General features: G+C 41.6%; 1 protein-coding gene across 1 annotated transcript in view; it reads left to right on the top strand.

Moving 5' to 3' along the window:
* LOC120543332 overlaps positions 1-11,298 on the top strand; it is a 64,939-nt gene extending 53,641 nt beyond the window's left edge. Inside the window, exons 3-5 of the mRNA XM_039776368.1 lie at positions 8,182-8,239; positions 9,382-9,621; positions 10,423-11,298. Of these exons, the coding sequence (XP_039632302.1) occupies positions 8,182-8,239; positions 9,382-9,621; positions 10,423-11,298 (1,174 nt within the window). The remainder of the gene's footprint in view (positions 1-8,181; positions 8,240-9,381; positions 9,622-10,422) is intronic.
* The last annotated feature ends 3,449 nt before the right edge of the window (positions 11,299-14,747 follow it).

Genomic DNA, 14,747 nt, shown 5'->3' with positions numbered 1-14,747 from the left:
GACATGCACAGTCTGGAATAGTCTAAATATGTCTTAAAGAGTTCATTTTTAAATAAAACTTAAAAAGGCAAATTAAAAATATTAAATAGTAACCCTGAATAAATCACAGAAGTATCATTTAATGATATCAGTTAGTGTTAAGTATTATCAAGCACCGGGATCTATTTATAAGGATTATTTAATTTAGTTATAAAAAAAATGATTGGGTGCATTTTGCTTTGAAATTAACAATAGTTTAATAGAGCTTTAAGAATTAGAATGCAAAACAAACCTATACACTTATTAACAAATGTTGCTGCTGTTTAAATAGAAGTATCTCGGATCTCTTTTTTATGTTAACATTTTGACAAGAAGCCCCTGGTCAGGGAAATATACCACTTATATTGAAAATGAACAGCGCTGACATGCTAACTAAATAGATATAATCAAAGAAATTTTAGAATATGGACCTGTGTGCTAACCCATGATTCTGATTCTGGTCTTCACTTAATTGTCAAACATCCTGAGGGGCCTATGGATCTTGTAATGGAGTGTGCCTAAAATTCTATAATCTTTATTCTTTAAAGTTCAATATGACAGAGATCTAGCGCCTGTGTCCACAGTGTTAACCAAACGTAGGATATGATGTTCAAAATTCAACTAGGGTTTTTCAGAAGAGTTAGGACAAGTGCGGCGTGTGTTCTGTCTTCTCTTTTCTGTATTAACTATTCACAATGACCATACTCCTGAGACCTTGGATTTTTTATGCAGAAGTACATTTCACAGACCCAAATAAGAGACATCCTTCAAAATGCTCTTGACACAAACGAGGCCCAATCAGGCCGGTGGGGTGGGAGTCTCTTTTCAAAGAGTCTTTGCCCCCAAGCGGCCTGGATTTGTCGGGCTATAAAAGTGTACAGGCTCCTATAACATACTATAACCATTCTTATTTTTCAGGGGCTCATAACTGATGTAAAATGGATGGCTGTTACCAAGCATTAACAGAATTTCTAAAACTTTGTATTATACAAAGCATTCTGAGTACCAAAGAGCCTGTTGATGAAAATGCGGTTTTAAAATAAAACCTGAACAAGATAACTGTTTTCTTTTCAACATAAAATGTTTAGTAAATAAAGAGAGACTAAATACAATTTTTAACAAAAATGGAACACCGATGGACGGCTGAATAACCAAGGAAATCTAATTTAGCTTGAAGTGCCACAGAGTGTTTTACAAATAATCTCCTACAACCGTAGTTCTCAAACTGTGGGGATGGCCCCCTAGGGGGCAAAGTAACAAAAAGGGGGAGCGAAGATGTGAAAAAAAGAAAAAGTATCAAAAATATGTAAAATACATCTATTGAACCCAAAACAAAATAACTTAAACTACAGTACATTCTGATACTAGAAAAATAAATATTGAGTTAGATAAAAGTTGATAAAAGTTAAGTAGTTATAATAAAATATGCATCTATGGTATATCATTAATTTTAAAAAAAGGATATATTGGTATTAGTGGGATACTTTCAAAAAAATGTTAGGGGATGCGATTAAAACTTATGAAAACTCTGTTCGCAAAAAAAGATATGATAGAAGATATCAGATGCCTCCAGTTCCTATCCAGTTCCTTTAGGGACTTTATACTGTCGATTATCATTTAAAATGAGTACAGAAATTAAAGCTATATGCTATGTTTGGGGTGGATGTTACCTGAAGTTACAGGAATTGGGAAATGATGAACTATTTTGGTAAGAATGTGTTAAGGTCTACATAAGAGAGTATAAAGGGAAAAGTGTCACCCTAGGACCCTACCATGACAAAACAAAAATCATAATTGGGTTTTCTGTTTTTAACTTTTTAATTAAAAATAGTGAAATGTTTTCCAGTTATCACCTGTGTTAATAGAAATAATTTTAGTTTTTTGAGTAGACAGAAAATATCAAAATTTTGTGCTAGTGTAACAGTGAGTGAGTGCTTTACATGCACGTACAAAACTGGGATAAGGTGAGTAATCAGGCTAAGGTATAGAAACCTGCTTTCTTTCTCGGGAACTGCAGGTCTGACATTGTGTTCAGCAATACAGGGGCGCCGCAGGGGACTGTACTTACTCCGGTCCTATTCAATCTATATACATCAGACTTCCAATATGACTCGGAGTCCTGCCATGTGCAAAAGTTCGCTGATGACACTGCTATTGTGGGCTGCATCAGGTGTGGGCAGGAGGAGGAGTACAGGAAGCTAATCAAAGACTTTTTTAAATGGTGCGACTCAAACCACTTACACCTTAACACCAGCAAGACCAAGGAGCTGGTGGTGGATTTTAGGAGGCCTAGGCCCCTCATGGACCTTGTGATCATCAGAGGTGACTGTGTGCAGAGGGTGCAGACCTATAAATACCTGGGGGTGCAGCTGGATGACAAATTGGACGGGACTGCCAATACTGATGCTCTATGTAAGAAAGGTCAGAGCAGACTATACTTTCTGAGAAGGTTGGCATCCTTCAACATCTGCAGTAAGATGCTGCAGATGTTCTACCAGACGTTGTGGCGAGTGCCCTCTTCTACGCAGTGGTGTGCTGGGGTGGCAGCATAAAGATGAAAGACGCCTCACGCCTGGACAAACTTGTTAAGAAGGCAGGCTCTATTGTAGGAGTAAAGTTGGACAGTTTAACAACTGTGGCAGAGCGACGGGCACTAAGCAAACTCCTGTCAATTATGAATAATCCACTGCATCCACTGAACAGTGTCATCTCCAGGCAGAGGAGTAGCTTCAGTGACAGACTTTTGTCACTGTCTTGCTCCACTGACAGACTAAAGAGATCGTTCCTCCCCCACACTATGCGACTCTTCAATTCCACCCAGGGGAGTAAATGCTAACATTAATTTTATTTTTTTCATTTTTATTACTATTTAATTTAATATTGTTTCTTTGTATCAGTATACTGCTGCTGGATTATGTGAATTTCCCCTTGGGATTAATAAAGTATCTATCTATCTAAATCTCCGTTTAAATGCACAAGTGTATTTTTATAGAGTTTTCCTTTGTCAAAAGGCTCCTATGTTATAGAAATGAGCTAAGGAAAAAAAATTAAAATCATCACTGACCACAGCAAATCCTAAAACACACGTGGAATCTATCTCTCTTGTGCAGTGTGGGATTACTTTTAAAAATAACTTAATTATATTACTGACACATCTAAAATCACCCGGCCTTTGGGGTGCTACTATTCTGTATTTAAATAATTACTTTTCATTTAGTGAAATGAATGAAAACACAGTTGCCTTATGTCTATTAAGCATTCGCTTTGATATATGCTCCTGGATCCCGTTCATCATTGGAGGCTGTCTCCAACCGGTTGTAACAAATGAGAGTTTATAAAGTTAAAATGTTTCGATATCCCAGACTTTTAAAAACATGCGGACCCGGGGCAGAAATTCCCCTGCTACAGTGAGCCCGATTAGAAAGAGTGCGCATTTCACAAACGGGACCCTTCTGTACGCAGTTCAGAATACCGACCTCTTACTACACCAGAGCTGATGCACAACCAGCCTGAGCTTTTAAACCATGCCTGAATATTCTCAGAGAAGAGGCTCTGTTTGAATTTTCAGACGCCGAGACAAAACTACTTGATTGTAAAGCCCGTTTGATGCAGAAAAAGCTAATATTGTTTGCTTCAGTCCTATGAATTTGTACATTAATCGTCGTATACGCAGATAGATAGATATAAATGCTGCATCTTATATTATACGCACACACGAGCGCGCACACGCAGACACTTGAGAATAAACTTGGAAATTATTCATAGTAAGGATAAAATATAAGGGTTCATCCATCCGTTTTCTAAAAACATACTTATTTGGCACATATAATAATCAAAAATATGCCATGTTTCCAACGAGATTCGGTGTCCTCTTTCAGTATTAACGGCCTGCTGAGCAATGGACCGGTCTGAACACTTATTTATATACCCAAAAAAGCTGTATTTTTTGAAATGTGCACTGTGATCTGTAATAACAGATGCTTGCCCATCATTTTAACTGGACACCCGTGTAATGTCTGTTGTCCGTCACAAGGCTGACATCTAAAAATCCGTACATCGAAAAGTCCAGAATTTCTTTAATAGAATCCATTGTAAACCGTAGATTTCTTTAAACAGCTGCATGCTTCTCCGAAAGACCGTTTTCACCTTTCCCAAAGTTTGCTCGGCCACGAGGTTAAGGGTCATAAACGGCTTGAGCCGTCCTAACAGCTGAAGTGTGAATCGACACCGATTCCCCACAACCACCACCATAGCTTCAGGCGGCCGGAGTTGGGAGGTGGTGTTGGGGTGCGTTGTGCTTTGGAAAGATCGGTTTTGACAAAGAGTATTTTAAAGTTCCTTTCTCTAGCCCGAGATATCCGATCTGATTAAGGCAATCAAACTGTTAGAAAAACTAAACACCTTTCTTCATTATGGGAGGATTAAAATGGGTGTTAATGAATAGAACAAGGGTTTGTTTTAGATCGATTTTAATACAAATCATAAATATATTACTTAATATAGCATTTAGCATTTAGACATCTCAAACGTGATTTAAAAGGGAACTGCTGCATTTTATTTAACTGTGTGATTTTTAAAGGGCTTATATCGAACTAGTTATCTCGTGTTTTACACGTTATCATGAAAGCCTTTAACTTTTAAAGATCCATGAGTCTTGGGAACAAGCTGCGTGCCCAACGCATAGGGTGGAAAAAAGGTGGCTTACGCTAAGCTGTTGACAAGCATGCGCGCGCCTGGACTGAATCAGCACGGAGCTGGCAGGGGAGGAGGGGTAATGGGTTTTCGAAGCACAGCACTGTGTTAAGGCAGTCACGCTTCACGGCGTCAGTAGGGTCTAACTCAACCCGTGTCAGCGCTCCGAGCATATGGCCTGCACTGACGGCTCTAGCTACGCTCCGGGCTCAGTGTGAACAGCGAGAGAGAGAGAGATCCTTTCTGTGTGCTTTGAACTACGTGACCTTGCCTGCACATACGCGTAGAGCTTCTGCACTGGCCAGCTCGCGGGCGCGCGCAGGGAGGCTGCCTTCTCTGAGAGTCTCTTTGTAGACAGAGAGAGCCGGACAGCTCGTATTTCAGTGTGCTTTGAACTACACGCACGTGACTGCGGGGGCTGCTAAAAGGTGGACTGCTTGTCTTTCTGTGAGATGGGAAAGGTTGGATCTGTAAGTGGGCTTAGATAAAAAAGTGGCTTACAAATGATAAAGTTTAGATATTTTAAAAATAATAGTTACATAGATACAAGGATTCTTACCCAAAGCAATATTGGCAGGAACGGCGACAAGTTAGATCGGTCCGGCCGGAGCATGTGTGTGTGTATGTCCTCGGAAGAAGTAGCCCAGGAAGTGGAGGGGCCAGCCAACAGGTGGGGCTGTCTGGGTATGGATAGGAACATGCCTGAACTTGTCCAGGGTCTGGCTGCAACATGCCTGAACTTGTCTTCGGAAGAGGGGGCTGGGAAGTGGTTGGGGGGTGGTGATGGGTTCAAGGGGGGCGGGGGCCTAGGCAGACCTTGGGCATGTCTGGACTTGCCCTAATGAGATGGGGCAGAACAGGTTGTTCAAGGGGTTGGGGACACCCATCAAATTGCCCTTGACAGAAAGTAGGACCAAACAGGTGGTTGGGGGCGGGGGCAAGGAGGGGGGCAAACAGGTGGCCGAACAGGTGGTTGGGGGTGTGGGCAAGGAGGGGGGGCGAACAGGTGGTGGGGGGGGGCGGGACTTCTGGTCATAAATCAAAAATGGGTTTAATGTCATAAATCATTTTGATTGACACTTTGACTCTAGTAGGGGGCGCTAGTGCTCCCTTGAACCCTCAGGTACAACTCCAGACACCGGGTAAAAGTCCAATACTTTTTATTTTGTTCTTCAGTGCACCAAGCACCCTCCACACTACTCATACAATAAACCAACAACACTCTATCAATAAACTCTCCTCCTCGCCCAGACACTTAGCCACCCTTCCTCCCAGCTCAGCTCACCGTCTGGACTGAGGCACCATCCTTTTATAGCCCCTGACCCGGAGGAATTCCTGTCCCGACAGTCCATAGTTCCTTACTCCTTCCGGGTCAGGGCAATCAGTCCTTTTCTTTAACCCGGGAGCACGTCGTTCCTTCCTGTCATGTGACCCTGACGTACTCCCAGGTCATAGGGCATAAAAGAACATATAAGCCCCCCTACAGCGACTCCTGGTGGCCCCCAAGGTATCCAGCAGGGTTCTGTTAAAACACTACAAAGTCCATAAGGCCCTGCTGGACCTCGGGGCATGGTCCTGCTGTCGGGAGAGCTCCTCCTGGCGGCCTGGGGGTGCGAACCGGCATGGGAAGCCGGCAGTCCTCCACAATATATAATTCACTAAGGCAAGACACCCATGGAAAGCACACCGGAAGGGGCGTGGATTCACTAAGCCGCCAAGTAAGACACCTGGCAAGACACCCATGGAAAGCACGCCGGAAGGGGCGTGGATTCACTAAGCTGCGGACAAGTAAGACATCTATGGCGCAAGGAGGAGCCACACCAGAGGTGAATCGCCATATGCAGCGTTTAAAATAGTTTGCGAGGGTGTTTCCTGCAGAGGCATTAGCTCTCTTGGAAATGTGTTCTTTTAATATTGTGGCTTATTAAATAATTAAACAATATCATAATATACCAGAAAAGGCGATATCCCTCCCATAGTGATTACGGCGGTACAAGAATCACATGAGACAAAATATCTTTAGCTTACATTTACTGACGTTTTACGCGGTTACAGACGGGGAGGCATATGGACAGACTTTTATCCAGATGGGAATCTGGATCAACACAGTCAGCCATTTTCTCCGTCCCCACGCTGGGAGGTTTTTCGACAACTCTTTGTGTCGACGCAGCCTCGAAGGGTCTGGCCACCGTCCAGACCTTTTATATGGTTCTTGCTTCATTTGCTGGTCTTCTCCGTCTCCAAACAAGGGCTGAATTCCTCTCCCACAAAATACAGAAATATCATAGTGCTTACATGTCGATTCTCATTCTCCCAAGAAGGAAAGAAGGTTTGTGCTGATAGAGGACAGAAATACCCTAACCTGTGTTTAAGCTGACTATACAAGCCTCCAGTTGTCTTTGGCTATCTAATCCAATGCTTGGTCAGCAATTCTAACTGCTGAGCCCGTGTGTGCCACAGTTAACATGCACATGTGAATAAAACTCATAACAGTACTGTCCAGATACAGTGACATAAAGAAAAATGTAGTATTACAGAGGGGTATCCCATGGGATCCTTAAAACAATCCTTTACAACTGAGGTTAAAACACAATGAAGTAAGCAGTCTTTAAAAAACAAGTTTTCGGTTATGACACACGACCGCGTGCACCCTAGCGAACTGTTTTACACGCTACATACAGCAATTCACATCCGCGACAAACATGCGTCTTCTTAGATGCTCCTGCAGGAACACAGAAAGTCTACGTGAGTCATAGGTGCATCTGGACTGTGCAAAGATGACAACAACTCAAGTGATGAGTTGGAGGTGGGCACATGAGCGATGGCGGTGTGCCAATTTTCAGTCACGGACGATTGTGTGTTGGTTCGTTCCGTGCATTGTTACAATGTTGCTTTTCTTGCTGATTTATTACATTACCGATTTTTCAAATGTTAATTTTCTCCCTGTGCTTAAAAATCATTAAAAAATCGGCCTGATTATGTGGCGTATGGTATGCTGTGGGTTGGCTAGTAGCCAATATTAACTAATGTTTGGTCATTGTCATATGTATGTCAAATACATAATCATTCAAGTACGCTAACTTTCTATGCTCTCTTCTGGGATAGCATGTACCAGGATTGTCTTTATTTGTATGCATAGCACACTGACCCAATCCTTTGCATCCCAGAAACATTAGGCTTTTTCTCTGTCAACAGAAAGTATGGTGTCTGTTTGGTGCGATTGCAGTAACACCTGTTCTTAATTACCACATACATCAATAGCTCTTTGGGGAGGTTACTGTCAATGGACATGCAGCTGGCCATATCAAATAGTGTTCCCCACTGCAGTACATTCTGGTGAGAGGAGTATGGTGCAGATGTCTCATGCCTGATACCATTTTTGGTCAGTAGTGATTTAAAGCCTTCACACATAAATTCTGTACTATTATCTGATCGCACACATTTGAGCTGTATTATATCTCTGTCTTGCAGGAGGATCATGCTTGCTTGTCTGGCTGTCGCGGCTTTCACAGAGAAAACTGTCCTGCAGGTATGAGGGAATCTATTGTGTGCTTCTAAGTGTCGCTGTGCACCGTTGCCCTCTGCTGCCAATCAGGTCTACCTCCACATCTCCTCTTCATTTCGAGATTCCTCTGGTCCTAGTTCCAACAGCTAACTCCATGGTGTGCCTTTCTGGCTAAAACTGGTCATCCAAGGTCTTAAACCATTTGATGTCTGTAATGATATTTGATGTTGCTTATGTGTCAACCATCAAGCCCTTCAGCTTCAACATTGGGTGGTTCAGGTTTTCACTTGTCTGGAAACCATAAGTGTCTTCAGTGTCCTCCTCTGCCATCTTCTTTGTATTGTCTTTTTCCTGTCATCTCTTTCGGCATGTTACATTATTATTACTTTCAGCCCTTATAACCGTAGATGGTCCAAAAAGCTTGTTTCTTACAATTCATAGCTCTCCTCATCTCCTTCAAACACTAACCTACTTCATTGGTTACTCTGTTCTCTCTTCTTGATTCAAGCAGCCCACGTGTCAGCCGTACCTGCCGTGTTGTTAATTTGAAATTACTTGCCAATTAACTCACACGTGTTCTGGACTCACAACCTGGTGACACATAGATTAGATTTCCATCCAACGGCAAGAAAATTATTAACAATGAACACTTGAGAATAAGGCGGAAATAAACACTGGTGTATACGCATGGTAAAATACTAATGGAGGAACTGTAACTGCAACACTCCCTGAAACTTCACGACCAGGGAACACACCAGTCTTGCAGTCTCTTTTTATTATAAGCACACACACAGTTCACGTGCGCACTGTGTATCAAAATCACATGAGTATTAAACAAGGGAACATATCTTCAGTGTTGGGGAGTAACGAAATACATGTAACGGCGTTACGTAATTAAATTACAAAATAAATGTAACGGTAATACATTACAGTTACTGTATAAAAATGTGTAATTCAATTACAGTTACTTGTGTAATTTTTCAGAATTACAATTTAAGTTACATATTAAAAATGTCAGCAAAGCCTTTATGAAATATGAAATAATATTTTTTTGCCTGTTTCGCACGTTTTCATTAGGCCTATAAACATCGTCCTTTTCCATTCCCCCCCCTCCCACAGACAATAATTATTTCTGATAGGCTCTCCTATCACGTCTATAATTGCAGCGCCAGTGCCATCACCTCAGTCTGATAGCAGATGCCTGGGCATGTTGTGATCTGAGTTTCAAACTACTACTAGCAATGTCTAATAAAACTGCATTTCACAGCTGGAAATTTAGAAAACATTTCAGATATGTCGCGGAAAAGGGCATAAATCTAACTGTGCAATGTAATGCTTGTTTGCCGGCTATCAAGATGTTGTCCACATCGAAAACCTCAATGTCCAACCTCAGGAAACATCTAGAGGTAAGTGCTGCTTGTAAGAGCAAACGGAAAGTTTTTAGCAATGAAGCCTTCACATTGTCACACAGTCACAGACGCCACGCCACTTTTCACAGCCACACGCTTTTAATGTGCCCAAATGCAGATGTAGCCTATGGCTATTTTAGCTCCCTATTTCGGTTCACTTTAAGCTAGCTACTCTAGATAGCTAGCTAAGGAGGTTGTTGAGCCATATTACGCACTTTCCCTCCCATTTTGTCAGTTTTGATATTAGCATGCCTGACTTGCTATATGTAATTTAAAATGTGCCTGGAATGGTAGATTTTAACAAAGACTACGCATTGTCCAAGTTTTACATGTATTGTCTTGAATGCAAGCGATCGGCTACTTCAGCATTTGTGATTGAAAAATAGACTGTAAAATGTTTTGTCTAGTAAAAAGTAACATGTTTTTTGTAAAGTATAAACACAATAGTGGTGCACCATAGTCAATGTCTACCCCATAATTTAGTTTTAATTAATAATAACCACCATTTAATGCTACTACTACTACTACTATTCTTCTTCTTCTTCTTCTTCTTATTATTATTATTATAGCATTAATATTAATGCTATACATAATTAATAATTGTAATAATGTTGTAATAATTCATAGCATTAGTATTAATGTTACGCGTTGTTACACTAGAGGGAGCTGTTTTCACCCAATTTGGATCTAGTCTTTCACAATGTAAGAAAATAACATGTCATGTTTTGTAATCAAGTGGAAGACAAGATTTTAATTATGTAATGCATCTTTAATTAAATATGTATTTGTTATTTTCAGAGGAGACATCCAAGTATTCTTCTGACGCAAGATACACCATGTCAGTCTGATGATCTGCCAAGCACTTCTACCCAAGAATCTTCTCAACCTCCTATGAAGCAAGCAAGGATAGTGACAGGGACAAGGTTCAGCGTGTCACAGGAATGTGTGAACAAGTTGGTGTTTGATTTTGTCGTTGAAGATGTACAGTGCTTTTCAGTAGTGGAGCAACCATCATTCCGGAAGCTTGTTGAGGGTCTTAGTGGTGGGAAAAAAACAATGTGTAGAAAGACTCTAATGCAGCGGATTGATAGGGAGTTTGCAATTATGAAGGAATCTGTTATCTCCAAGCTTATTGATGTGGACACTGTCTGCACAACAGCAGATATTTGGTCAGCACAAAACCGTAGTTTCTTTGGTGTGACATGTCATTGGATTGATAAGGACACGCTAGAGAGGCATTCTGCAGCTTTGGCCTGCACCCGCCTGAAAGGTCGACACACCTACGAAGCGGTTGCAACAAAACTAAACAAAATTCATGCAGAATATAAGATTCAAACTAAAGTCAGATGCACTGTTACTGACAACGGAAGCAACTTTGTAAAGGCATTCCATGAATTTGGTGTTAGTGAAGAGGAGACAGATGATCACAGTGATGGTGTGACATTTTCTGATGTCAGTGGTCTTCTTCAGGAAGAGGAAGATGAGCAGTTTTTTCTTCCACAACACCAGCGGTGTGCAGCTCATACTCTTAATCTAATTGCCACAAATGAGGTTCACAAAGCAGGAGAGAACGGTCCATCGCGTAAGCTATACGAAGTGCAATGGCAAAGTGCTCATCTATCTGGAACAAATCACATAGATCTTCATTGGCTGCTGAGGCAATTCAGGATATAGCCAAAATGCAGTTAACTGTTCCATCAGTCACAAGATGGAATTCAGAATTCAGGGCCATTTCAAAAGTTGTAGGGCTCTCAGAAGACCAGTTGAGGGACATCTGTGATAAGCTCGATTCTCCAATGTTTCACCCGCAAGAGGCAGCATTCCTAAAAGAATACACTGAGGTTTTGCAGCCTTTAGCCCTTGCCATTGATATTCTCCAGGGCGAGAACAAATGTTACTTAGGATTTGTCATCCCTACTTTGTTGAGCCTCAAGACAAAGTTGTCTGAAAAGCTTCCTCATGTTATTTACACTGTGCACATCATCACCACCATTACTGAAGCTATAGAAGAAAGGTTTGGTTCAGTGTTAGCCAGTCATGAAGCACAGATGGCAACCACAACTCTGCCAAAGTTTCGTCTATGTTGGATCACCCCCAAAGAGAGATGACATGAGAAGAATGCTTCTGCAGAAAGCTGTTGATCTTGAACAACAACAAAGCCCAGTTTCATTAAGAGAAGACGACAACAGAAGATCAGATGATTCAGATGATTTTTTTGTTTTTGAAAATGGCAAAGACGTAGCATATGACAGCACAGCCCACAGTGAGGTGAGGAAGTACTTGGAGGACACAGACACCACCATGAAATCTCTGCAGGCATTTCCAATAATCAAGAAGCTTTTCATTAAATACAACACTACCCTTCCCTCCAGTGCTCCTGTGGAGCGTCTGTTCAGTCAAGGAGGCAAAGTTTTGACTCCCACTAGAAATAGAATGACTGATAATCACATGGAAGAGGTCTTGCTCCTACGCTACAATAGACAGCTTTATCCTGATTTTGTCCATAGTGACTAATGGAGGACATACCTTTACCACCTGATTTTGATTAGCTTAAATGCAGAATTTGTTGGCTATGTTTTTTTTGAAGTGTCCAAGCATAAGTATTCTGATTTACAGTATCAGCAATGATTTATTTTACAGTTTTTACACTTTTATTTAAGTTTTTATTATAGACAAAAAGCTAACAAAGACACATTCCAAAAGAGTTAAGAGCTGCTTATTAAAGTACTGCTTATTGTTTCTTATTTTAATTTTCATTGTAGACAAAAAGCTAACAGAGACACATTCCAAAAGAGCTGCTTATTAAAGTAGTTTCTGATACCTACAATGTTAAAAAGAAATCAAAATGTGTGATTTAAAAAAAATGTTTAACAGTAAAATGTATCTTGAAGTCTGACCTTGTGGTGGTTATTATAGTGTCTTTATGAAAGTTCTGATGTTACTTTGTGTATTAAAAGAGGATCAAAAGTGTTTAACTATTTTAAATAAGAAATTCGGTGTGAATTATCCCATAACTCTGTTGTTTGATGTCCCCCAAGTGCTGTCAGCTGGAAAAAGAATTTAAAAAATTGATACAACATACTGTACAACATAGACTGTAATAGTCTGGCAACTAACAATAAGTGGATGTGACACAATAATTAACTTTCAGATTATTTTTTCTCTGCTTCATTGATGTAAGAGATATTGGTCCATTATTCGGTCTATGCTGCATCAAAGATTTTTTTTCTTCCTATATACAGGCAGCATTCAGTCACCTTGAACAACAGGGCTATGGACTGATTCACACTTGATTTCACCATAAAGATTATTACTGTCAGGTTTGAAATTGAAAATGGATACATACAAGCAGGCTACGGGTACAGAATACCCATCCAAAAATTGGAAAAGTAATCAAAAAGTAATTAAAAAGTAATTAGTTACGTTACTCAGAACAAGTAATTAAAATAGTTACACTACTATTACATTTTGAACAGGGTAACTTGTAACTGTAACGAATTACATTTTTAAAGTAACCTTCCCAACACTGCATATCTTGCAATTAAAAGCATTTTACAGTCATATGTTAACAGTACAAACTCTATATTACCATATCTAATATCACCCAGGCTAATCAGACATTCCACATAGTATATGCAAACTAAACAGTTTTGATTAATTTAACACTAAATATAAAAATTTAATTAGCTTAGTAACACCACTAAAAACAAATTAACTTATAAGGCAATCAAATAAGCTGCCCTTTGTCACCGATTCTGTTCATAACTTTTATGGACAGAATTTCTAGGCGCAGCCAGGGTGTTGAAGGAGTCCGGTTTGGTGGATTCAGGATTGGGTCACTGCTTTTTGCAGATGATGTTGTCCTGTTTGCTTCATCAGGCCGTGATCTTCAGCTCTCTCTGGATTGGTTCGCAGCTGAGTGTGAAGCGGCTGGGATGAGAATCAGCACGTCCAAATCCGAGACTATGGTCCTCAGCCAGAAAAGGGTGGAGTGCCCTCTCAGGGTTGGGGGAGAGATCCTGCCCCAAGTGGAGGAGTTCAAGTATCTCGGGGTCTTGTTCACGAGTGAGGGAAGAATGGAGCGTGAGATCGACAGGCGGATTGGTGCGGCATCCGCAGTGATGCGGGCTCTGCATCGGTCTGTCGTGGTAAAAAAGGAGCTGAGCCGTAAGGCAAAGCTCTCAATTTACCAGTCGATCTACGCTCCTACCCTCACCTATGGTCATGAGCTATGGGTAGTGACCGAAAGAACGAGATTGCGAATACAAGCGGCTGAAATGAGCTTCCTCCGCAGGGTGTCTGGGCTTTCCCTTAAAGATAGGGTGAGAAGCTCAGTCATCCGGGAGGGGCTCAGAGTAGAGCCGCTGCTCCTCCGCATCGAGAGGAGTCAGATGAGGTGGCTTGGGCATCTGATCAGGATGCCTCCTGGATGCCTCCCTGGTGAGGTGTTCCGGGCACGTCCAACCGGGATGAGGCCCCGGGGAAGACCCAGGACACGCTGGAGGGACTATGTCTCCTGGCTGGCCTGGGACGCCATGGGATTCTCCCGGAAGAGCTGGAAGAAGTGGCGGGAGAGGGAAGTCTGGGCCTCTCTGCTTAAGCTGCTGCCACCGCGACCCGACCTCGGATAAGCGGAAGAGGATGGATGGATGGATGGATGGCAATCAAATAATGCCTTGCAGTAAGGAGACCTGGGTTCGCTTCCTGGGTCCTCCCTGCGTGGAGTTTGCATGTTCTCCCTGTGTCTGCATGGGTTTCCTCTGGGTACTCCGGTTTCCTCCCAAAGTCCAAAGACATGCATGTTAGGTGTATTAGCGATTCTAAATTGTCCCTAGTGTGTGCTTGGTGTGTGTGTGTGTGTGTATGTGCGCCCTGCGGTGGGCTGGCGCTCTGCCCAGGGTTTGTTTAATGCCTTGCGCCCTGTGTTGGCTGGGATTGGCTCCAGCAGACCCCCGTGACCATGTAGTTAGGATATAGCGGGTTGGATAATGGATGGATGAATGGACAATCAAATAAATAAACCAAAAATTAACAGTACTCAGTGCTCTGTCTCTAGAAAGGAAACATAAACATGAGAGCAACCTAACAAAAAGAAAAAATCTAATAACAAAATACAACCTAAA

Source organism: Polypterus senegalus, chromosome 13 (assembly GCF_016835505.1).
Source record: "Polypterus senegalus isolate Bchr_013 chromosome 13, ASM1683550v1, whole genome shotgun sequence".
Classification (NCBI taxonomy): Eukaryota; Metazoa; Chordata; class Cladistia; order Polypteriformes; family Polypteridae; genus Polypterus; species Polypterus senegalus.
This window is presented reverse-complemented; position numbering and strand designations above follow the sequence as displayed.